This window comes from Ornithorhynchus anatinus, chromosome 10 (assembly GCF_004115215.2).
Source record: "Ornithorhynchus anatinus isolate Pmale09 chromosome 10, mOrnAna1.pri.v4, whole genome shotgun sequence".
Lineage (NCBI taxonomy): Eukaryota > Metazoa > Chordata > Mammalia > Monotremata > Ornithorhynchidae > Ornithorhynchus > Ornithorhynchus anatinus.
Genome location: NC_041737.1, coordinates 31,349,072 through 31,372,216, shown reverse-complemented (window position 1 = coordinate 31,372,216; position 23,145 = coordinate 31,349,072). Strand labels below are relative to the sequence as shown.

At 41.8% G+C, this 23,145-nt stretch overlaps 1 protein-coding gene across 2 annotated transcripts in view; it reads right to left on the bottom strand.

Moving 5' to 3' along the window:
- The window catches only part of DNAH6 (dynein axonemal heavy chain 6), a 204,081-nt gene that overhangs the window by 162,002 nt on the left and 18,934 nt on the right, over positions 1-23,145 (bottom strand). For both annotated transcript variants that reach the window (XR_003762480.2, XM_029073942.2), the window contains exons 5-14: positions 21,943-22,210; positions 21,011-21,145; positions 20,798-20,918; positions 18,678-18,813; positions 17,764-17,932; positions 15,151-15,267; positions 13,183-13,383; positions 10,457-10,577; positions 5,976-6,127; positions 3,934-4,086 (exon numbers count right to left, since the gene is read on the bottom strand). Coding sequence is in view for 1 of the 2 variants with exons in the window: in XM_029073942.2 (XP_028929775.1) it covers positions 3,934-4,086; positions 5,976-6,127; positions 10,457-10,577; positions 13,183-13,383; positions 15,151-15,267; positions 17,764-17,932; positions 18,678-18,813; positions 20,798-20,918; positions 21,011-21,145; positions 21,943-22,210 (1,573 nt within the window). In the remaining variant the exon portion in view is untranslated. The remainder of the gene's footprint in view (positions 1-3,933; positions 4,087-5,975; positions 6,128-10,456; positions 10,578-13,182; positions 13,384-15,150; positions 15,268-17,763; positions 17,933-18,677; positions 18,814-20,797; positions 20,919-21,010; positions 21,146-21,942; positions 22,211-23,145) is intronic.

The following is a 23,145-nucleotide window of genomic DNA, read 5'->3' as shown; positions in this document are numbered from 1 at the left end:
AGTTAACTTCTCTGTGCCTCACTTTCCTCAACTGCAAAATGGGGATTCAATTCTGCTTCTCCCTCCTACTTAGACTATAAGCCCCATGTGGGACAGGGACTATATCCTCCAGTGACTGCCCAAACCCTCCGCATCAAATAGAAACTCCTTACCATTTCCATTGCAATTACCCTCCCCACTTTCAAAACCTTATTGAAGGCACATCTCCTCCAAAAGGCCTTCCCTGACTATGCCCTCATTTTCTCCCACTCACTTCTGCATCACCCTGACTTGCTCCCTTTATTCACCCCCTACTCAGCCTCACAGCACTTATGTGGACTGTAAGCTCACTGTGGGCAGGGAATGGTATAGTGTAATATTGTCCTCTCCCAAGTACTTAGTACAGTGTTTTGCACACAGAAAGTGCTCAATAAATATTACTGATAGATCGACTGATTACCATAGGCTTTAAAGCACCTGATAACCTAGCCCTCCCTCCCCCTTCCCCACCACCTCCCTGATTTCCTACTACAACCCAACCACTTTGTTTCTCTAATGTCAACCTACTCACTGTACCTCAATTTCATATATCTCACCAACGACCCTTCTCCACATCCTGCCTCTGGCCTGGGGCACTCTCCCTCTTCATGTCTGACAGATCATCACTCTCCCCACCTTCAAAGTCTTATTAATAATGTATTTGTTAAGCACTTACTATGTGCAGAGCACTGTTCTAAGCACTGGGGTAGACACAGGGGAATCAGGTTGTCCCACATGGGGCTCACAGTCTTAATCCCCATTTTACAGATGAGGTAACTGAGGCACAGAGAAGTTAAGTGACTTGCCCACAGTCACACAGCTGACAAGTGGCAGAGCTGGGATTCAAACTCATGACCTCTGACTCCAAAGCCCGTGCTCTTTCCACTGAGCCTAGCTGCTTCTCTTATTAAAAGCACATCTCCCCCAAGAGACCTTCCCTGAATAGGTCCTCATTTCCTTTTCTACCACTCCCTTCTACACCCTTTATTCTCTTCTCCCTTAGCCCCACAGCACTTAGGTACTTATCTACAAATGATTTATTTATATTATTGTCTGTCTCCCCCTCTAGACTATAAGCTCACTGTGGGCAGGGAACATGTCTACCCACTCTTTTTATATTATACTCTTCCAAGTGCTTAGTATGGATATCTGCACTCAATAAATGCTCAATAAATACAATTGATTAATTAACAAAATACTATTATTTGCAATAATAATAAGTGCTTGGGACAGTACAAAAGAGTTTAAAGAATTGATACCTTCCTTCAAGAAGGTATCAGGCTAGGGAGGGAATCAGACACTTAAATAAATTATAGCTGGGAGTAAGTAATAGGATATATAAGTCCATAAGTGCTGAGGGAATTGTGATACCTTATCTCTTCGTTGGTTCCAAAGGGCTGAAGTGGCAATATTTGACACGAAAAGCGGAGAGATTAAGATATAAAGTGGAGCCACCACTTACCTGCTTTTTGACCTTGGGTGAGTCACTTAACTTTTCGGTGCCTCAGTTACCTCATCAATAAAATGGAGATAAAATACCTGTTCTCCCTCCCTCTCACACATGAACCTTGTGTGGGACAACAACTGTGTCCTCTCCTCTTATCATTCCATCAATCAATCACATTTCTCAAGCTCTTACTGTGTGCAGGACACTATACTAAAAACTTGGGAGAGTACAATATAATAGTGATGGTAGCCGTGTTCCGAGGCCACAATAATAATAATAATAATGTTGGTATTTGTTAAGTGCTTACTATGTGCCGAGCACTGTTCTAAGCGCTGGGGTAGACATAGGGGAATCAGGTTGTCCCACGTGGGGCTCACAGTCTTAATCCCCATTTTACAGATGAGGGAACTGAGGCACAGAGAAGTTAAGTGACTTGCCCACAGTCACACAGCCGACAAGTGGCAGAGCTGGGATTCGAACTCATGAGCCCTGACTCCAAAGCCCGTGCTCTTTCCACCGAGCCACGCTGCTTCTCGGAAATTATGGTCTGGGGGGGAGGATGGATATATGTGTGAGCGTTGTAGGGATGAGGGTGGGGTGAATAAAGGGTACAGATTCAAGTGCGAGCGGGATGCAGAAGGGAGAAATGAGGCCTGAACTGGGGAAAGCCACTTAGAGGAGATGTAATTTCAATATGACTTTGAAAGTGGGAAGAGTGATCATCTGTCAGATATAAAGGGAAAGGGAGTTTCAGGCCAGAGGCAGGATGTATATTAATAATTATGGCATTGGTTAAATGCTTACTGTGCCAGACACTGTACCAAGCACTGTACTATATTAAATGCTGATATTAATATTATATATTATATTATCAATTGATGAATCACTGGTATTTATTGAGTGCATACTGTCTGCAGAGCACTGCATTTAGTAGTTGGGAAAGTCTGATACATTTGAGTTATCTCTCCCTATGAGGATCTTACTATAGTTTACTATATGGTATGGTGTTTAACACATACTTAACACTTAACAAATGCCACTATTATTATTATTATTATTATTATTATTATTATTACTTGGGGAAACACCTCCTGGTGAGACGTGATCTTAGATATTGAAGATGGGGAGAACTGCTGTCTGTTGGATATGAAGGTGTCAAATAAGACTACTTGTTTTGTTGCTAGACTGTTGTGTTGCGGAAGCAGCGTGGCTCAGTGGAAAGAGCCTGGGCTTCAGTGTCAGAGGTCATGGGTTCGACTCCAGGCTCTGCCACTTGTCAGCTGTGTGACTGTGGGCAAGTCACTTTACTTCTCTGTGCTTCAGTTACCTCATCTGTAAAATGGGGATTAACTGTGAGCCTCACGTGGGACAACCTGATTACCCTGTATCTACCCCAGTGCTTAGAACAGTGCTCTGCACACATAATAAGCACTTAACAAATACCAACATTATTATAATTATTGTTTTGTTTTGTTTTGTTGTCTGTCTCCCCCTTTTAGACTGTGAGCCTGTTGTTGGGCAGGGATTGTCTCTATCTATCTATAAATATGATTGAATGAATGAATGAATGAATGGATAAGATCCTTAAGCCTAGGGGCCATGGTTTTTGTCTTCCTTAATAATAATAATAATAATAATAATGATGATGGTATTTAAGCACTTACTATGTGCCAAACACTATTCTAAGCACTGGTATAGATACGAGGTAAGCAGATTGGCCCACATGGAGCTCACAGTCTCCATCCCTAGTTTATAGATGAGGGAACTGAGGCACAGAGAAGTGAAGTAGCTTGCCCAGGGTCATGATGCAGACAAGTGGCGGAGGCGGCATTAGAACCCATGTCCTCTGACTCTCAAACCCGTGGTCTTGCAAATGAGCCACAGTGCAGGCTTATAAGGTTTTCAAAGCCCAGAAGGCACTCAGTAAGTACCATTAATTGATCAGAGTCCTGAAGGTATACTGAGTACCCCAAACCTGCTCACCACTGAATCAGTTAGGCTTACGTCATTGATTTAGGCAGAGGGGTTGTACTCAACAGCATCTCTGCGCCTCTTTGCGTTTTTCACATCACACTTCCTGGGAGACCAAGAGACCTGTGACCAAGGCCTGGATCCACGTGTTTGGCAAGAAAGTGTAAGCTTGAAAGTAGAGTTCAAAATTAACTATCAAAAGTCATGGAGGTTGGTTAGGTGAAATATGCAAAGATCGACCGGCACTGGGGTGAAAGTTTTGGTAGTAAAGATGGTCAAACTTAAGAAATATGCTGAAGAAAGACGTTACAGGATTTGGTAATGGACTGCAGCTAGAGAGCGAAAGGTAGAGTGAAGTTCAAGGTGGTGCCTAGGTAACTCTATCGGGTCACAAGAAAGGTGGTACCGACAACTTCGGTAGTCAGGAAATGGCCCGGAAGGGCTTAAACCTTTTCTAAATGACCCGAAATTGGTATTAAAAAAAGTATTGCACTCACCCTTTTCTGGATTTCATCAAGGAAATTCAAGGTATTCACATATTCTAGGGTTGCCGATGGAACGAACTCAAGTTTATACTGTGCGTCTTGTGCCTCAGAAATAATAGCATCCACTTTTTTCTTGCTAAGAATAGGAAGCATCTCATTAATAACCTAAGAAAGAAAAAGGTTAGAGTACATAAAACTCATTTGACTTGAAATTCACTTTAGTGTTGCAATTTTTAAATTTAACCTGATTTGCCAAATCAGCAAGACCCGGAGAGCCATTTTAAGTGAGCAAGTTACCCACAAGGGAATGGTATACTTACTGAGTGCTTACTGTAGGCAGAGTTTTGTATAAAGTAAGCACTTGGAAGACTATGATATAACAGAGTTGGTAGGCACATCTAAGGAATTTTACTTCATAATAATGTTGGTACTTGTTAAGCGCTTACTATGTGCAAGAGCACTGTTCTAAGCACTGGGGTAGATACAAGGTAATCAGGATGTCCCATGTGAGGCTCACATTTAATCCCCATTTTACAGATGAGGTAACTGAGGCACCGAGAAGTTAAGTGACTTGCCCACAGTCACACAGCTGACAAGTGGCAGAACTGGAATTCGAACCCATGACTTCTGACTCCAAAGCCCATGTTCTTTCCACTGAGCCACTAATGACATTTGTAACTGATGAGGAGGAATTATCCTATCCTAGTAGCTAGAGCACAGGCCTGGAAGCCAGAATGAACTGGGTTCTAATGCCAGCTCCACCACTTGTCTGCTGTGTGACCTTGGGCAAGTTAAATCACTTCTCTGTGCCTCAGTTACTTCATCTGTAAAATGGGGATAAAGACTGTGAGCTCCACGTGGGACATGGATCGTGTCCATCCTGATTAGCTAGTATCTATTCTAGCGCTTAGAACAGTGCCTGGCACATAGTTAGTGCTTAATAAATGCCACAAGAAAAAAATGCATTGCTCCAGGTGGTCAGTTCTTTAATCACCGGGCAATGCTGCTTCTTATGGTGGAAGTTTTCAGCTACTCCAAAATTCCCATCACATATGGACTTAGTGTGCCCACTTTGCCTATGAGAGGAACCAGAACAGCAGCCAAGGCATCTAATCGCTTCCACTGATGATGGTCACAGATCAACTGGCCTGTTTGGGGCCAGGGAAATCAGGCCACTTCCGTTACCACTTCTGCCTGGATGCTGGAGGAGGAGGACAGAAGCTCTGGATCCACTACTCCAGCACAAGCATGGTTGTCAAAGCTACGCTTGCTCCTTTCACCGTCAGTTTCGTCCAACGGCGGAGGCAGTAAGTTGAGGCAGGATCAGTAGAGGCCATTTACTCAGGTGGAGATAGCAATTGCTCCTTTAGGTGTTCTGGTTTTATCAATCAATCAATGTAGCAATCAAAAGTATTTATCAGGGGCCTATCATTTGCAGACCACAATATTAAGCACTTGGGAGGTAGTCTATAGAATTCGTAGAAATGATCCCTACCCTCAGGAAGCTACAGTTGAGCTGGGGAGATAGGCTAGAATGAAGTCCAGATTTGGAATTAATCAACTGGTCTGTCCTGGGCCTCTCTCCCTTCGGTGGTAGCAGAAGCAGTATGGTGTAGTGGATAGAGCATGGGCCTGGGATTCAGAAAGTCATGGGTTCTAATTCTGGCTCCACCACTTATCCTCTGTGCAAGTCACTTCTCTGTGCCTCAGTTATCTCATATTTAAAATGGGGATTGAGACTATGAGCCCCACATGGGACAGGGACTGTGTCCAGCCCAATTTGCTTGTATCTACCCCAGCGCTTAATATAGTACCTGGTACATAGTACGCGCTATACAAATACCATAATTATTATTAGCAGTGGCGGAAGGCAGTGATATTGGCAGAAAGTGAATCCCCTTTCCCAGAAATCAGGGCTGATTGTTGGCCTTATTTTTAAAATTAAGTGTTTTTGATGGTGAAAAACAGTGACACTAGGAATCGTCATTCAGCATAACCAGCAAGCAAATCATGATGCTTGGCTTCACGGTGACTCGTGCCTCATCCATACTCACTTCCAAGCAACGTTTTGGTGATGGAATTAGTTTTTTCCTCAGCTCGATGGTATCAATTAACAGCATTCCTAAGTTCCTTGTCGGTTTTATAGCTAATGCATCCTTGTGTTCTCTGTGATATTTTTCCAGCTGTTCGGCAAAGAAACTAACACCTAGAGAAAACAGTTCATTATAATAGGAAATATTTTGATATGACATTTCCATCTTACAAAAACTCATTTCAAGTCACCATTGCGTGATTATGCTCATTCGTGGATTCTAGTTTCTATGTCTATATCAGAAGAATATCATTCTAATAATAAGAGAGGACGAAAATTAGATTTTGTGATTGTATAATAGTAGGGATAATAGTAGTAATAGTAGAACTATAATAGTAGAGAAGCAGTGTGGCTTAGTGGAAAGAGCCTGGACTTGGGAGTCAGAGGTCATGGGTTCTAATACCGGCTCTGCTGCTTGCCAGCTGTGTGACTTTGGGCAAGTCACTTCACTTTTCAGTGCCTCAGTTACCTCATCTGTAAAATGGGGATTACCTTGTATCCCCCCCAGCGCTTAGAACAGTGCTTTGCACATAGTAAGCACTTAATAATAATAATAATAATAATGTTGGTATTTGTTAAGCACTTACTAGGTGCAGAGCATTGTTCTAAGCGCTGGGGTAGATACAGGGTAATCAGGTTGTCCCACGTGAGGCTCACAGTTAATCCCCATTTTACAGATGAGGGAACTGAGGCACAGAGAAGTTAAGTGACTTGCCCACAGTCACACAGCTGTCAAGTGGCAGAGATGGGATTTGAACCCATGACCTCTGACTCCCAAGCCCTGGCTCTTTCCACCGAGCCATGCTGCTACAAATATCACCATTATTATTATTATTATTATTGTTAAATATTAGAGGCAGTAGTTGCAACAGTAGTAGTACTCTTCATTCATTCAACCATATTTATTGAGTGCTTACTGTGTGCAGGCACTGTACTAAGCGCTTAGGGATGTACAATACAGCAATAAAGAGACAATTCCTGCCCATAACGGGCTCACAGTCTAGAGCAGGGGAGACAAACGTCGATACAAGTAAACAGGCATTAATATAAATAAATAGAATTATAAACATATACATAAATACATAAGTGCTGTGGGGCAGGGAGGGGGAAGAGCAAAGAGAGCGAGTCGTAGTGAGGCGGAAGGGAGGGAGTGCTGAGAAAAAGCGGGGCTTAGTCTGGGAAGGCCTCTTGGAGGAGGTGAGCCTTCAGTAGGGCTTTGAAGGGGGAAGAGTGATTGTTTGGTGGATTTGAGGAAGGAGGGCGTTCCAGGCCAGAGGTAGGATGCGGGCCAGGGGTTGGGGATGGGACAGGTGAGATCGAGACACAGTGAGAAAGTTAGCACCAGAGGAGTGGAACAGAGGAGCGGACTAGTAGTAGTAGTAAAATTAATATTTATCAAATGCCCACTGGATTCAATGCAGTGTTCTAAGTTTTGGAGAAAGTACAATAGAAGAACGAGACACATTCCTCACTAACAAGTTACTTATACCCTAATGAGGGATCAGACATAAAGATATTTACAAAGAGATTTCAGACTAAGCAAAATGATTGTACAATAGATTTGCCATATGCTCATAATTCTGAGGGAGGGTAGAAATAAATACACACTCCCTAGAGGTGGCTAATAAGTTGTAAGACTTTGGGACAGACTAATGTGGGTTCAAGAGATCCAGGACCAAGTTATACCTGAAGAAGACCAAAACACTCTGGTCTAGTGTAGCTCGTTGCGGGCAGGGAATGTGTCTGTTTATTTTTATATTTATTCTCCCAAACCCTTAGTAGAATGCTCTGCATACAGTAAGAGAAGCAGCGTGGCTCAGTGGAAAGAGCACAGGCTTGGGAGTCAGAGGTCATGAGTTCGAATCTCATCTCTGCCACTTGTCAGCTGTGTGACTGTGGGCAAGTCACTTAACTTCTCTGTGCCTGAGTTACCTCATCTGTAAAATGGGGATTAACTGTGAGCCCCACGTGGGACAACCTGATGACTCTGTATCTCCCCCAGCGCTTAGAACAGTGCTCGGCACATAGTAAGCGCTTAATAAATACCAACATTATTAAGCACTCAATAAATATGACTGACTGAATGAATGAATGAAACCGACTCATGCCTGGCTATTTAAGTCATTTCTCTAAGGAACTGAGTTTTGAAGAACCTACCCAAGTCAGCTCTATGGATCAGGGCATTAAATCAATCAATTAATCAATCAGTTGGTATTTACTGAGCACTTACAGTGTACAGATCACTATTCTAAGCGGTTGGGAGAGTAAGCAGGGAGTTTCTACAATGGTTTCAAAACAAGAAGGTGGAGTGCTTGTGAGAGATCCACTATTTAATCTATTATCCCTGCTGTTGCTTCCAGTGAATAGGGAATCCCGGGTTCTGGTTCTTGTTTGACCTACAGTGTCTAAGGTAGACAGGGATTGCTTATGGATTTAGCAACGTGCTGCACCTTTGCCTATCTACTGACTCACTGCACTCTCTGCCCCATCGCACTCACGACCGCCAGGGATCTGAAAGCCATAAAGAATCAATTCCTTTCCAGAGGTCATGGTCATGAAATCTTGGAACTCCTCCGCCATTCCAGATGAGAGATTCCAAGATCAGATACAGTAATTCTGTATCAATTGAGCTACATGTGTAGTGTGTGTTCCTCCAAAATATGGATATATTTTGAATGGCTGTAGTGTGGGGTGCCTTGTCCCACAGATTTGTATGTTATAAATTGAAGTCTGCTCCAAATCTGCTGGAAAATAATATGAAATTCCTTTATATGCTATTTTACTGTTATGCTAAGCATCGCTGAACTAATAGTTTACAGCTAACATAATAATATGTCAACATTAAATGCGGAAATGTAGGATTTTTACAAATCCTTGCCAGAGGTTGCAGAAGTAGAAGCTTATTCTACTGATTTGGGATAGTGGCTTCCATTTCCACTTTAGAAGCAGTTTGACCTAGTTAAAGAGCACGGGCCTTCCACCACAGTTTCAGTTGACCATATATGCTTTTATCAAGGATTCTTCTCACTTGCTGCACCCAACAGAGTTGTGTCTTGGGATAAAAAGCTTCAGCGTTAGAAGACTGACTTTTTCTAGTACTCCACTGTTTGTGATTATGTCTTGCCATCTGATGTTGAGTAGAACCCCTTAAGGGATGCTCATGGCATGGTTCCAGGAGCCTGGTGAGGCGAGGATGGAGAATCCAGATCTCATAGTCACACCAAAGGTTGGCAAGCACTACAGCTCTGTAGACTTTTAGTTTAGTCTGAAGCTTAATGTTGGTATTCAGCTTAACATCAGGAGGGACTTGCACCTCCTTGGATATATATCTGGGTGTTTCCAAGCTGGAAGGAATTTTTGATGAGACCTGTGGGGTATCTTGGGGGATTTTTCCTACTCCGGGAAACAGGGATTTTACATGCACTTTAATGTGAGAAGCAAATATTTCAATGTGACCGTGATTTTTTTTTAAACTAAAGGCGGTGTGCCAAGCCTAGACACAGCCTTGTATATATTGGGAAGTCTTGCTTGGATGTATTCTCCTGTTCTATACGATAGCAGAGGAGCAGAAAATGAGCTTCAGTGAATTGCATGATAACTTCGTTTTTAAACAGAATACATTGTGAATGCAGATAAACTCTCTGCAGGCAGGGACTGCTTCTACTTTAACTGTATGTACCCATGCATTTAGTTCATTCATTCATTCAATCGTATTTATTGAGTGCTTACGGTGTGCAAAGCACTGTGCTAAGCACTTGGGAGAGAGAGTACAATACAAATTAATACTGGGCCTTGCATATAGCAACTGCTCAATATATCCTGATAATAATAATAATAATAATAATGATGTAGGTATTTGTTAAGTGCTTACTATGTGCAGAGCACTGTTCTAAGCACTGGGGTAGACACAGGGGAATCAGGTTGTCCCACTTGAGGCTCACAGTCTTAATCCCCATTTCACAGATGAGGTAACTGAGGCACAGAGAAGTTAAGTGACTTGCCCACCGTCACTCAGTTGACAAGTAGCAGAGTTGGGATTCGAACCCATGACCTCTGACTCCCAAAGATGCGGATCCAGAAAATTCAGCCTCTAGATACACTGCCCCAGAGCAACAGAAGATTCAGGAAATCTGTGTCTTCTCCTCTAGATTGTAAACTCAATGTGGGCAGGGAACATGGCTCCTAACTGTGTTGTATTGTAGTCTCCCAACCACTTAGTACAGTGCTCTGCACACAGTAAGAATTCAGTAAATGCCATCAATTGATTGATTTGGGTGAGTTTTCTGGAGTGAAATTTAGTGAATTACTGTTCCAGTGCAATAAATGGAATCTTACAGACCTGAAAAAAAACCAGGTGTACTCCTAAAATGCCAAATTCACTTGCAAAAGTGTATCGGACCCCTAAATAATTATTAATAACAGTAAGTGCAAAAGCTAACTTACCGGGTTCCTGCTGTTTAAGAGCTTCCAAATCAAGGTTCTCATTTTCTTTGAAAAATAATTGGAAACTTTCAAAAGTACCGGCATATATGTTGGCCGCTTCAAATGCAGACTGAACCACTTCCTAAATAGGAAAGGATTTAGAATGATTTGCATGGATTGAACTAGCAAAAGAAACAGTAATTATAGCAGTTCTCCCAAATCGGGCTATTTTACAATTCACTGGTACCACAGGTAGAATACTGAAATTCATATTTAACTTTGGACTTGGGACATATGTTTTTACAATAGTGATTTTTATTTAGTAAATGTTAAAAGACAATTCCAGGAGATTGGTAAGGAGAGAATCTGTTCAAGTGGGTCATCACCTCTTCCCACCTAAGAGAGGAAGGAGAAGTCTCAGACTCATACAAGACAGGGTCAGATAGCACTTCCGTGACTCCGCAGAAAATGAATGGTTTCGAGGCAAAATTTGTTTTCTGGATTCCTTCAATTAAAGCATTGATTTACTGTCCACCCCTTCCGCCCCCAACTCTGATTGGGGTTCAGCTCCAAGCAGGAGCTGATTGATGGACATATCTGCCTGTTGAGTGCTCGCCTCGCCCCTTTGGTTGAATGATGGATGGGTGTGTGGGTGTGTGGGGTCCATTTCTTGTGCCCCGAGCCGAGCTTCCTTCCTCAAACTCCCATCTCCCCCTCTAGACTGTAAGCTTGTTGTGGACAGGGAACGTGTCTACCAACTCTGTTGTATTGTACTCTCCCAAGGACTTAGTATAGTGCTTTTCACACAGTAAGCTTTCAATAAATACCATTGAAGATGATACCAGAACCCTATTCTAGAATACTCAGCACCCAAGGTACTGCAGCACTTACTCAGTACTCAGCAGGTACTCCTACCTTCCCAAGTTTCCAGGTGGCCAGCACTTTCTAGCACTTCCAAAAGCAAAACCTCTGGGAAAAGACATATCAGATCCTGAAAAGCAGGGTGACTTAGTGGATAGAGCATGGGCCTGGTAATCAGAAGAACTAGGGATCTAACTTAGGGTCTGCCACTTGTCTGCTGTGTGACCTTACGTATGTCATTTAACTTCTCTGTGCTTCGGTACCTTATTTATAAAATGGGGATTGAGACTGTGACCCCACTGTGGCACAGGGACTGTGTCCAACCTGATTAGCTTATATCTACCCCAGGGCTTACTACAGTGCCTGGCACGTAGTAAGCACTTATTTATAATAAATATCATAAAACAAAACAAATTTGGGAAGAGAAGAGATGCAAACAGTCTGGATGCGATCATGCTCTCTAGACGGTAAGCTCATTATGGTCAGGGAATGTGTCTGTTTATTATTATATTGTACTCTCCCAAGCACATAAGCACTCAATAAATATGACTGACTGACTGACTGACTGAATGAATGAATGAATGAGAGGCCCAGGAATGGTGTCAGGAAGAGAGGATTGGTTTTAGGAGATTCTACTGGAAGCACCTGGGGTTCTGGTGTTTATTTCCACCTCTTACAGGCCTGGCAGTCTCAGTACCTTTTGTAGAAGTGGAAAGAACAAAGTCTGGCAAAGTACCTATAGGTGGGAAGGAAAGCAAAGTGGGAGGGAAAGCAGAAAATATTCTCCGGTTCCTGCTCTGAGGCACGGGTGACCAGGAGGATGACTCTGAGGCTACTAATACTTCCTCCGGACCAAAGATTCTGTCAGTCAGTCATTCGTATTTATTTTGTACTTACTGTGTGCACAGCCCTATTCTAAGTGCTTGGAAGAGTACAATATAACAGACACATTATAACACATTATAACAGGGACATTCCTTCCCACCCAACCTGCCTCCTTTTCCCACCCCACCTCCTCTTCACTAGGAATACTGAATATTCATTTTGTAAAACCACCTCCAAAATGATTAATCTTGGGGAATTCAACAAACATGAACCTCTGTATACGTAAAGTTGGTCTTACCCTTCTATTTCAAGGGACCACTGTTTCTATCTCAAATGAATCTCTTGTTTTCCTAAAAGATCATCCTTAAACAATGCAATCAGCCCAATTCTCCTCATCACAACTATTTTTTTAAATGGTATTTTGTTGCGCACTTACTGTGTGCCAGGTCCTACTCTGGGGTACTTATAAACACTGGGGTACATATAAGCTAATCAGGTTGCACCAGGCAGTGATCTAAGTGCCAGGGTAGATACAAGTTAATCAGGTTGGACACAGTCCAGTCCCACATGGGGCTTGTAGTCTTAATCCCCATTTTATAGATGGGTTAACTGAGGCAAGGAGAAGTGAAACAACTTATCCAAGTTCTGACAAGCAGGCAAGTGGTGGAGCCGGGATTAGAAACAAGGTCCATCTGACTCCCAGGCTTGTGCTCCATCCATTAGGCCAAACAATTGACACTAGTCCCCCTTTTCACCTTAAATGTTTGAGTAAAGAAAGCCTGTGAATTATCTGCAACACCACTGTCCAACATTGACATGAATAATCAACTGTACTTTGACCTGGAGAGTAACAGAAGTTCACAATTTTTCCATTAAATCCAACCACTGACAATGGATGCTTAAAAGTGTCAAATAATGCTTTGCAGACAAAATTTCTGACAGAAATCTTTGGACAGAATTTCTCAGACGGAAATTTTCAGACAGAAATTTTCAGACATTTTCAGACAAAATTTACAATACTAATGCAATATAGATAAATTTGGGATAAAAATAAACTTTACCTTTATGCCTTGGATAAGTGATTGCAAATGCATATCATCTTCAAACACTGTTGCTAAACTCGGTCCATCCCCGCAAGTTTTTTCTTCAAGTTTATTGTTTATGTAGGGAGAAGTGAACGAATCAAAATAACTATCACTTACAAGGTTAGGAACAGCTAAAACTGTTTCCTGATAATGACGAATAGCATGGGAAATACCCTCCTGCAAGATAAGGAACACAATCCCCCCAAAAATATATCAGAGCATCTTTTTTTTAAAACAGGGAAATATTTGATCTATAATAGCTTGCTCAGCTTACAACTTCATGAGGGAAAAACTGTTCTGGTTTCATGATGCTTATGTTGCTTCTTCAAAACTAGATTGAAGTTATGCAATATATGTTGAACAATTAGTATTCTTCACCCACATGAATGCATTTTAGTTCTAAAAATATTATGAACCTATTCTTGGTTTTGGAGCATTACTGAAAGATGGAGAGACAGGGGCTTGAGGAGGGATCTGAAGACTTGAAGGTGATAAAAAGGAGAGAATTAAAGAGCTGTGGAGTTGATGAGGGATGAATCAGTGCTTCCTTCCACTGGTTAGGAGAGAGTTCCTAGATGTCTTATGGCAGTCCTTGGTCAACTGGGCACAGAAGAGAGGAAATATCTCGTAGTGGGTTATCCAAACTTGTAATTGCCCAGTTGAATGCATCTAAAATTTAGAGGGTCAAACAAGCCGACAGGTCTGAAAAGACATGCTAAGGAATGCCCCCTAAAATTTAACAAAGGAACAGAGAATCAGTGGGGAAAGAAGAAAGGCTTTAGCTTGAGGGCTGTGGTTGCCATAAGAGACTAGAAGTCACAGAAGAGTTTTCAGGCATCATGAAAGCCAGAAGACCTGCCCACAATCAGGTGACCTTCAGAGCATCAATACGTCAGTGTGAGGGGATCAGTCTGATGTACAACAGGCCTTAGGGAGCCCATCACATCCCACAACACTGGAGACCACTTTGTGTTGGGGTTAGCCAATGCCAACTGTGAGGTACATAGCCTAAATGGCTGTCTTCCTTGGGGTCCTAGGAGAGCAGAGGTGAAACGATGTTGGATGTGGAATGAACATCTTTACGTGGACTGCTCATTTCCCTTTCAACATATCTAAATTCCACTGGATCAATGCTTTCTTCTCTCCCTCTAGACTGTAAGGTCATTGTGGGCAGGGAATGTGTCTGTTATATTGTTATATCATACTCTCTCAAGCACTTAATACAGTGTTCGGCACACAGTAAGTGCTTAATAAATACGATTGGTTGATAATAAACACAACTGACTGACTTCCTTTGTAATGTAGTGACAGCAGGCAGGAGCACTAAGGCTCTACACTCTGCCCAACAGTCGCCATCTCCCCTGGGCTTCTTCCCTCTCATCCCAGATCTGGGAAATTATTATCATTATTATTATTACTGTACTTGTTAAGCACTTACTATGTGCCAAGCACTGTTCTAAGTGCTGGGGTAGATACAAGTTAATCAGATTGGACACAGTCCCTGTCCCACATGGGGCTCACCCCCTTAAACCCCATTTACAGATGAGGTAACCGAGGCCCAAAGAAGTTGAATGACTTGCCCAAAGACACATAGCAGATACATGGCGGAGTCGGGATTAGAACCCAGGTCCTTTTGACTCCCAGGCCTGTGCTCTATCCACTAAGCCACACTACTTCTCATATCCCCCCAAAATCCCTAGAGAGCTCACAGCTTTCATTTTCTTTTGGAAAAATAAACCATGGAACTGAAAATGAAGCCAAAAATAAAGTTATTAAAAGATTTATTTAAACAAATCAAATGAATATACATGAATTAACCACTGTGATGTCAGAAAGCTTCATAGCATCTTTAGGTTTACAAATTCTCATCTAGGATTCTGTTTTCTGTGTAATCTATTGACACATATCTCCGAATATTTATATATATATATATATAAAACACACCTGAAAATTTTCTAAAGAGGGGTCAAACCACAGTGATCGGATGTCCAAAATTAGTTCTGTAATAAACATGGGGAGGAATGAATCATCTTCATCTTGTCCTCCAATGCCAGTGGGAACCTAAAAAAGTGCAAGGTCAAAAGATCAATGAAGATATAAAATGTGCAAGAGAGCAAACAATAGAATACACATAGATTGGACCTTTATCATCAGCAGCATGATCTTCAAAAAACATAGGACAATTCTGTCTCTGTGTGTTGTGTGTCTGCACTTTTTTATGGCATTTGTTAAATACTTACTTTGCACCAGGCACTGTACTCTACAGCAGATACTGAGCCCTAGGGTGGATACAAGCTAATCAGATTGGATGCTAAGTGGCAAGTGGTTGAACTGAGATTCGAACCCAGGGCCTCTGACTCCTAGGCCACGACGTCACATAGCTTCTCAATTTATATATGTATATACTGTACCTAAACATATACCTGTATAGCCTAGTGGCATGTAAGGAAAGAGATGTCATGAGATGTCTTTTTACACTATGAACTAAGGGATAAGACTGTAAACTCATTGTTGGCAGGGAACATGTCTGTCAACTCGGTTGTATTCTCCCAACTGCTTAGTACTGTGCTCTACACAGAGCGAATGCTCAATAAATAATAATTATGATATTTGTTAAGCGCTTACTTTGTGCCAGGCACTGTGCTAAACACTGGGGTGGCTACTGGCTCAGTGGAAAGAGCGCGGGCTTTGGAGTCAGAGGTCTTGGTTTCGAATCCCGGCTCTGCCACTTGTCAGCTGTGTGACTGTGGGCAAGTCACTTCACTTCTCTGGGCCTCAGTTCCCTCATCTGTAAAATGGGGATTAAGAGTGTGAGCCCCACGTGGGACAACTTGATTCCCCTGTGTCTACCCCAGCGCTTAGAACAGTACTCTGCACATAGTAAGCGCTTAACAAATACCAACATTATTATTACAAGCAAAGTGGGTTGGACACAGTCCCTGTCCCACGTGGGGCTCACAGTCCAATCCCCATTTTATAGATGAGCTATCTGAGGCAGAGAGAAATAAAATGACCAGTCCAAGGTCACCCAGCAGACAAGTGGCAGAGCCGGGATCAGAACCCATGACCACCTGACTCCCAGGCCCGTGCTCTATCCACTATGCCATGCATCTTCTCCTTTATACCATTGATGATGTTGTGCAATATAGTCAGAAGGCTGAGGTTATATCCCACCCTTCACCTGGAAAATCCTATGTGAGCCCATGCTTCATCTCAGATAAAGAGAGTTAAAATCGGTCACTAAATTCTCTCTTTGTGCTTCTCCTTTGTATCTGAAGATGCCACTGTCGATGGAGAAGGCTATTGGAAGCTTGATAGTCCAGCCCACCCAAAGACATGCTGGATTGTCCTCAAGAATGGAGGGAAAATGGCAGGGGTTACAAAAATGAGCTGATAATCCATCTGTACACATTCCAACCACAAATATTTCTACTTATATACGAGTCCTACTGTATACCCAACTTTAGTCCTCACCTGTTGTTGGGTTCTTTTGAAATGTAGTTACACAGTCACTCTCCCCATCCTCTACCCCCACAAATTCAGGGACAAGCAACTCACACCACCTAGGTCACACCACAAAACCATGACTGACTTTCCACTATTTACAGAACTGACTAATTTTTCAGACCCATCACTCAAACCTGCTATGACTCTTTTCCTCCTTTTCCTCCTTCCCTGGAAATGAAAAGCTTCATAAATAAGCAGAGTGAAAAGTTCTACTGAAGCCATTGTTCTGGCTGCTGGTCACACTAGTCTCCTCTCCCTTGAGAGCCTAGGAAGTAAGCGTGTAGAGAAATGACCCTGGATGCAGTTAGATTGCAAAAAATGCTCCTTTGCACAGGAGAGGAGAGGGAGAAACTGAAGATAGGAGTGGAAGAGAGGAAGCAGATTGAGTAACCAATCAGTCAATAATATTCAGTAAGAGTCTACTACCCCTCTCAGGGTTGCACCTGGAGAGTTTCCAGTATTTTCGACTATGGGAGGGAGTCAGGCGGAGGCATATCCATTCCATTTCCAACTGGGGCAGTGGCTAGCGAGAGGAAGGCAATCTGTTACAAGGCAAAACTCATCTGTACTGGGCAGCAGCGGCATGGGAGAGAGTCAAGGGCGGAGTCTGAATTTTACCGTGCAGAAGGAGGGAATAGTAAACCACTTCCGTATTTTAACCAAGAAAACTCTATGGATACACTACCAGAATGACTGCAGATGGAGGTGGGGCACTCTAAGAGAGATGAGTCCACGGTGTCGCTATGGGTCAGAGATGATGCGACAGCATAAGACAAGAGTCTACTAAATGCAAATCACTATACTATGAGCCTGGGAAAGTCCTACCAAAGCAAAATGTAAGCTCCCTTCCCACAAAGAGCTTACAGAATTATTTACAAATTGTGGGAACAGGAGGAAGAACTAGGATAAAATAAAAAAGCACAATTGAACATAGGTGGATATATATTATATATGCATAAAATATACATATATAATAAGTGCTGAGGATGGGTATGAGTATACAAATATTAATTGAACAATCCAAATGTGGTTACCCTTGGCATATCATACCTTTTTTTCTGTTATTTCAACGTTCTCCTCAGTATTCCACTTCTGTATGACATCTGAAGGAGGTGTCCGTTTTAACTTATCCATAAGAAAATTCAAGAGTGTAGTGATTGAATTTACCATCATAACATGCATCATGTTCACAATTAGATAGTCAGTGAGACGGATAAAGCTTAGGAAAGGAAAGAAATGGAATGTTACCAAGTCTGTGGTAAAAGTTTCCGATTTCCATTTCCACTACTTAGGAGGAAGGATTTCATAGGTCTGCACTAGGGAATCCATTTTTGTTTGTAGTTGAAGCTTTTTAATATCATGATGGAGGTACAGAAACTAACACTGAGCAGCAAGGAAAGATCCCAGGCCTGGGAGTCAGAGGGTCTGGGTTCTAATCCTGTCTCTGCCTGGCATCTGCTGTGTAATCTTGGGCAAGTCATATCTCTGGGCCTCAGTTTCCTCATCTGTAAAATGGGGATCCTGCTTCCTTCTACTTAGACTATGAGCTCTATGTGGGACAGTGTTTGGGTCCAGTCTGATTATCTTGTATCTACCCCAGTGCTTAGAAGAATGCTTGACACATAGTAAGCCCTTAACAAATATCATTAAAAAGAAACCTGAGGGCTGCTAATGTAACCCATGCTTCACAGAACATCTCATTTAGCCAACAGAGTCTTGCTGCATCAAATACTCTGGGTTCTCCCACAAATGTGAATTCTCTTTAAAACTTAAAAAAAATCACACAAAAGTGAATAGAGGCTATTGAATAGTTTTAGCCTCATTTTCTTAAGACTAAGGGACATGAGCCTCAGCTAATTTGTACAGCTGCTTTAAATATTGCTGAAGTTTTCATCTTTTTATTATCATTAATTTTGTAAAACAAATATGACCATTTTTGCTTACAAAGAATAGCAATCACTTACCAAGTTAACCGAACACAGTGAGATCTTTTGCTCGCCTGCTCCGTGTAAGTCATTTTCTCAGACTGATCAGCGTAGGCATCTTGTTTAAAATAAGATGAAATATTCACACTTGAAGAACACTGTTTTGTTAGCATTTCTGGGAAAAAATATAGTGTTATTTGACCAAACGATCAATAGTATTCTTTGAGCATTTAATGTGTGCAGAGCACTGTAGTAAGTGATTGAAAGAGTGCAATAGAATAGATTTGGCAGTTGCATTCCCTGCCCTCAAGGAGCTTACAGTCTAGTGGGTAAGACAGACATGAGGGATATATATCTAAGTTGAAAAATGGCCTATTTGGAAAAATCCCAAAATCATCTCTAACAGAAAAGTGCATTGGATTATCACATATCTATTTTAGCACAAGGGTTCAGGTTTGTGATTTGGATTACTTACTGCTTTAGTAATTTAGGTTTTTGATCCAGTGCCTATCCAGTAAAAAAAAAATCACAAAAACTTGGGATTGACATAACTCGATATGCCAAATTGTCTCCTTCTATGAAAGATTAAAACTGTCCAAAAGTGAAGAAGTTCCTAACTTAGATACAGCCTTATTCTAAATCTGAAAATAAACCCCCGATATCAATAATTATTCATTAATGACAAGGGAGTCCTTGTTTAGTTTTAAGATATTCTATGAATAGAATATCACTGGGCTTCCATCTCCCATTCACAATATTCCTTCAATCGTATTTATTGAGCGCTTACTGTTTGCAGAGCACTGTACATACTGTCTGCCCGGGAAGAGATAAGCAAGAGAGTGAAGATGTTGCCTAGTGGAAAGAGCCTAATCTTCTAGAGTGCGAGCCCATTGTTGGGCAGGGATTGTCTCTATTAGTTGCTGAATTGTATTGTCCAAGCGCTTAGTACAGTGCTCTGCACACACTTAGTGCTCAATAAGTATAGCTGAATGAATTAATGAAGAGCATGGGCCTGGGCGTCACAGCACATGGGTTCTAATCCCGGCTCCACCACTTGCCTAGTGTGTGACCTTGGGCAAGTCACTTAACTTCTCTGGGCCTCAGTTTGCTCATCTACAAAATGGGCTTTCAATATCTGTTTTCCCTTCTGTCCTCTCTGTGGGACCTGAGATTATATTTTACCTTCCCCAGTGCTTAGTAGAGTACTTGGTACATAGTAAGCACTTAATAATATGACAATTATTATTCTTCCTTTCCAGGAAAGACCACTGATTGATAACTGACAGATTCTGCCATTTACCCCTCCTTGTTTGGAGTTACTTCCCACGTTTATTAAGCACTTACTATGTGCCTTAAGCTGTGGTAGGTAATCAGATCAGACACAGTCTCTGTATCAAAAAGGGTTCAAACTCTAAGAGACAGAGAGGCAAGTATTTTAGCACCATTTTACAGGAGAGGCACTGAGACACAAAGAGTTTAAATCACACGTCCAAAATCACACAAGACTGGTGGCAAAACAAGGATTACAGCTCATGTCTCCTGACTCTGACTTCCATTTTCAATGCACTAGGCCACGCTCCCTTCCTCGACTGAATCAGTTAATCAATCAAAGGTAATTACTGAGTGCTTACTGTGTGCAGAGCATTTACTAGGCATTTAGAGAACTGAGGAACAGCAGCAGTGAAATTCTCACGTGCTTCCTCCCTCAGCTCTATGGCTCAGCAGATTTTCGCTTCCCGGCCCAAGACGAGGGAAGGAGGAGAAGAAGAGGGAGGAGGAAAAAAAGGAAAAGGAAAGGAGGAAAAAGGAAAGACAAGAAGAAGGATGGAGCATGAAGGACAGGGAAAGTAAAATAAAGAAGTAGACGAGAGGAAAAGGAAATTAAAAATGCAGTTAGGATGGTTCCAGAAGTCCAAGAACTCTACTTCTTCCCTTGCTAATGCTGCAAGCACTGGGTTTGTAAATTTGCTTTTACCTGAACTTCTCTGTGTCTCAGTTACCTCATCTGTAAAATGGGGATTAAGAGTGGGAGCCCCATGTGTGACAGGGACTGTTTTCAACCTGATTACCTTGTATCCACCCCAGCGCTTAGAACAGTGCTTGGCACATAGTAAGTGCTTAACAAATGCCACAACTACTATTATTATTTTTATTATTACCTTCATTCTCGGAGTCAGAGTAGTAGTCTGGAATAAATCCGTATTCTATCAGGGCAGTTTGACAAGCATTTCTAACTACTTCCTTAGCCACATCTCTGAAATCCATTAACTGAGTTGACACCTACAAGTTAGAAGAAATATGCTAGCAATTGAAAGCTTACCTTTAAAGACAGTTGAAAAGTCATGACATTTTCAATTATTGAAGTTGCTTACCTTTTCTAAATTTTTGAATTGATTGTTCCTAAATTCCTCTAAGGTGTATATGTGACCTTTTTCAATGTGACAGAGGCTGACGTCACCGACTCTACAACACATTTCTCGAACATTAAGAACTGCTGGTCGCAGAGACTGCAGAGTGGAAATAAAATGAAATTACAATAATCGATACTAACATTTTATTTTAACATCCATCAAACTTTGGGAAAAGTATGCTTATTTCTGCTTTTACAAATGGTTCTGTTGTCTTCCCCCCAACTGAAAATTCATGTTCTTCTAGCATCAAACCAGATTTCTCGCACACTAGTTATATGATTTCCCTGAATTAGGGGGGAATAGGGGAATTATGGGGGACAAAGGCACAGCAGATAAAAAGAATGATTGGCCTGGGTTGACTATGGAATTAAGCATGAACAGAGAGAAGGAATTTATAAGAATTTTTACATCCAGCCAATATTGTGTGATAACCACTAACGAATCATTTCTCATATAGGAGACGAAGATAATCTAATAAAGTTCATATATGCTAAACCTCCTTTTCACCTGCTCCGCATCTCACTTTCTTCTTCTTCTTCCTCTTTTTTCTCCTGTTCCCTCCCTCCCTAAACAAGAATAGAGGGAATGTCTGCCATAACTGGGATCTCATAGTTACTTTTTGATTAGTTTACTAGAATTGGAGACCCTGATTTATGAAACTGTCCACCAACAAAATCCTTGCCTTGAGCTGAACATTTTCCATCTTCAGACACCACCATGTTTTAAGCTTTGGAGAAATACATTCTTGGGGCCCCGGATGGGAAGTGCAAAGGCAAGGAAAACTTGATCAGTGGATCAGCAATCCACTTTGCAGTTTGGTCACCCACACAAAATCAAGAGTGGTCTCCAGATGGGTGGCTTTTAAGATTCAGGAAGAAGGAATAAATACATACATCATGCACAAAGAACAAATTCTCCTGCAAAGCTTTTCGACATCCATTGATTTTCTTGGAGCGGACATTCTTCCTCCACACTGAAAATGCCTTCCATTTGCGGAAGTTTGCAAATATGGGGATCTTAGTGAGTTCTTTGTGATAAAGATATTCTTGTTCCCATCGATCAAGATCCATAAATTCAGCTTCTCCATTACACATGTGAGTTACTGCTTTTTGGCTGATAGTGTAGTAATCATTTTTATTTATGGCATCAAAGCTTACGATTCTATAAATGAAAAAGTATGTCAATTAGCCAAGCGAACAAGATAATCTAAATTTAAATGGAAAGTCTAAGAAGGTATACCCTTTTTTATTCGTATGGAATAGATTGGAAAAATGAAGCTTATAATTGTTTAAGAAGAAAGGAAACTCTATCGATAGGATGCATACTCATCTTCACAAAACTTCCTCCACAAAATTCCAGGCTCTGTCTCCTTTTCTCCATCCAAGTGTTTCATTCATTCATTCATTCAATCGCATGAACCTGTGTGTCAAAAGGACCTGGATTCTAATCCTGATTCATCACATGTCTGCTGCATGACCTTGGGCAAGTCACTAAACTTCTCAGTTCAAGACGGGTGGTTCAAGATGGTTCAAGACAGTCCATCAGTTCTCTCCCTCTTATTTATCAGTTCTTTTGCTCTCTACGCCTCAGTCTGTACCCTTCACCCCCTGTAAGATAACTTTCTTACTGGGCCTCTCCTCTTGACTCCCTCATCTCAGAACCCCATTTTCATTCCTTTCCTCTCACATGAAGCTCTCTCTGGCCGGACCTGAGCTCTCTCCATCTTCAAAGCCCTCTTGAAAATCTGCTTCTTCGGAGGCCTTCCCAAATTATTCTTTACCTTCCTAGGTCATAGCAATCAGTCAATCAGTGGTCTTTATTGAGCGCTTACTGTGTGCAGATCTCTGTATTAAATGGTGCTTGGGAAAGTATGATGCAATAGAGTTGGTTGACACAGTTCCATAGAGAAGCAGCGTGGCTTAGTGGAAAGAGCCCGGGCTTGGGAGTCAGAGGTCGTGGGTTCTAATCCTGGCTCCGCCACTTGTCTGCCGTGTGACCTTGGGCAAGTCACTTAACTTTTCTGTGCTTCGGTTACCTCATCTGTAAAAATGGGGATTAAAAAATGTGAGCCCCACAAGGGACAATCTGATTACCCT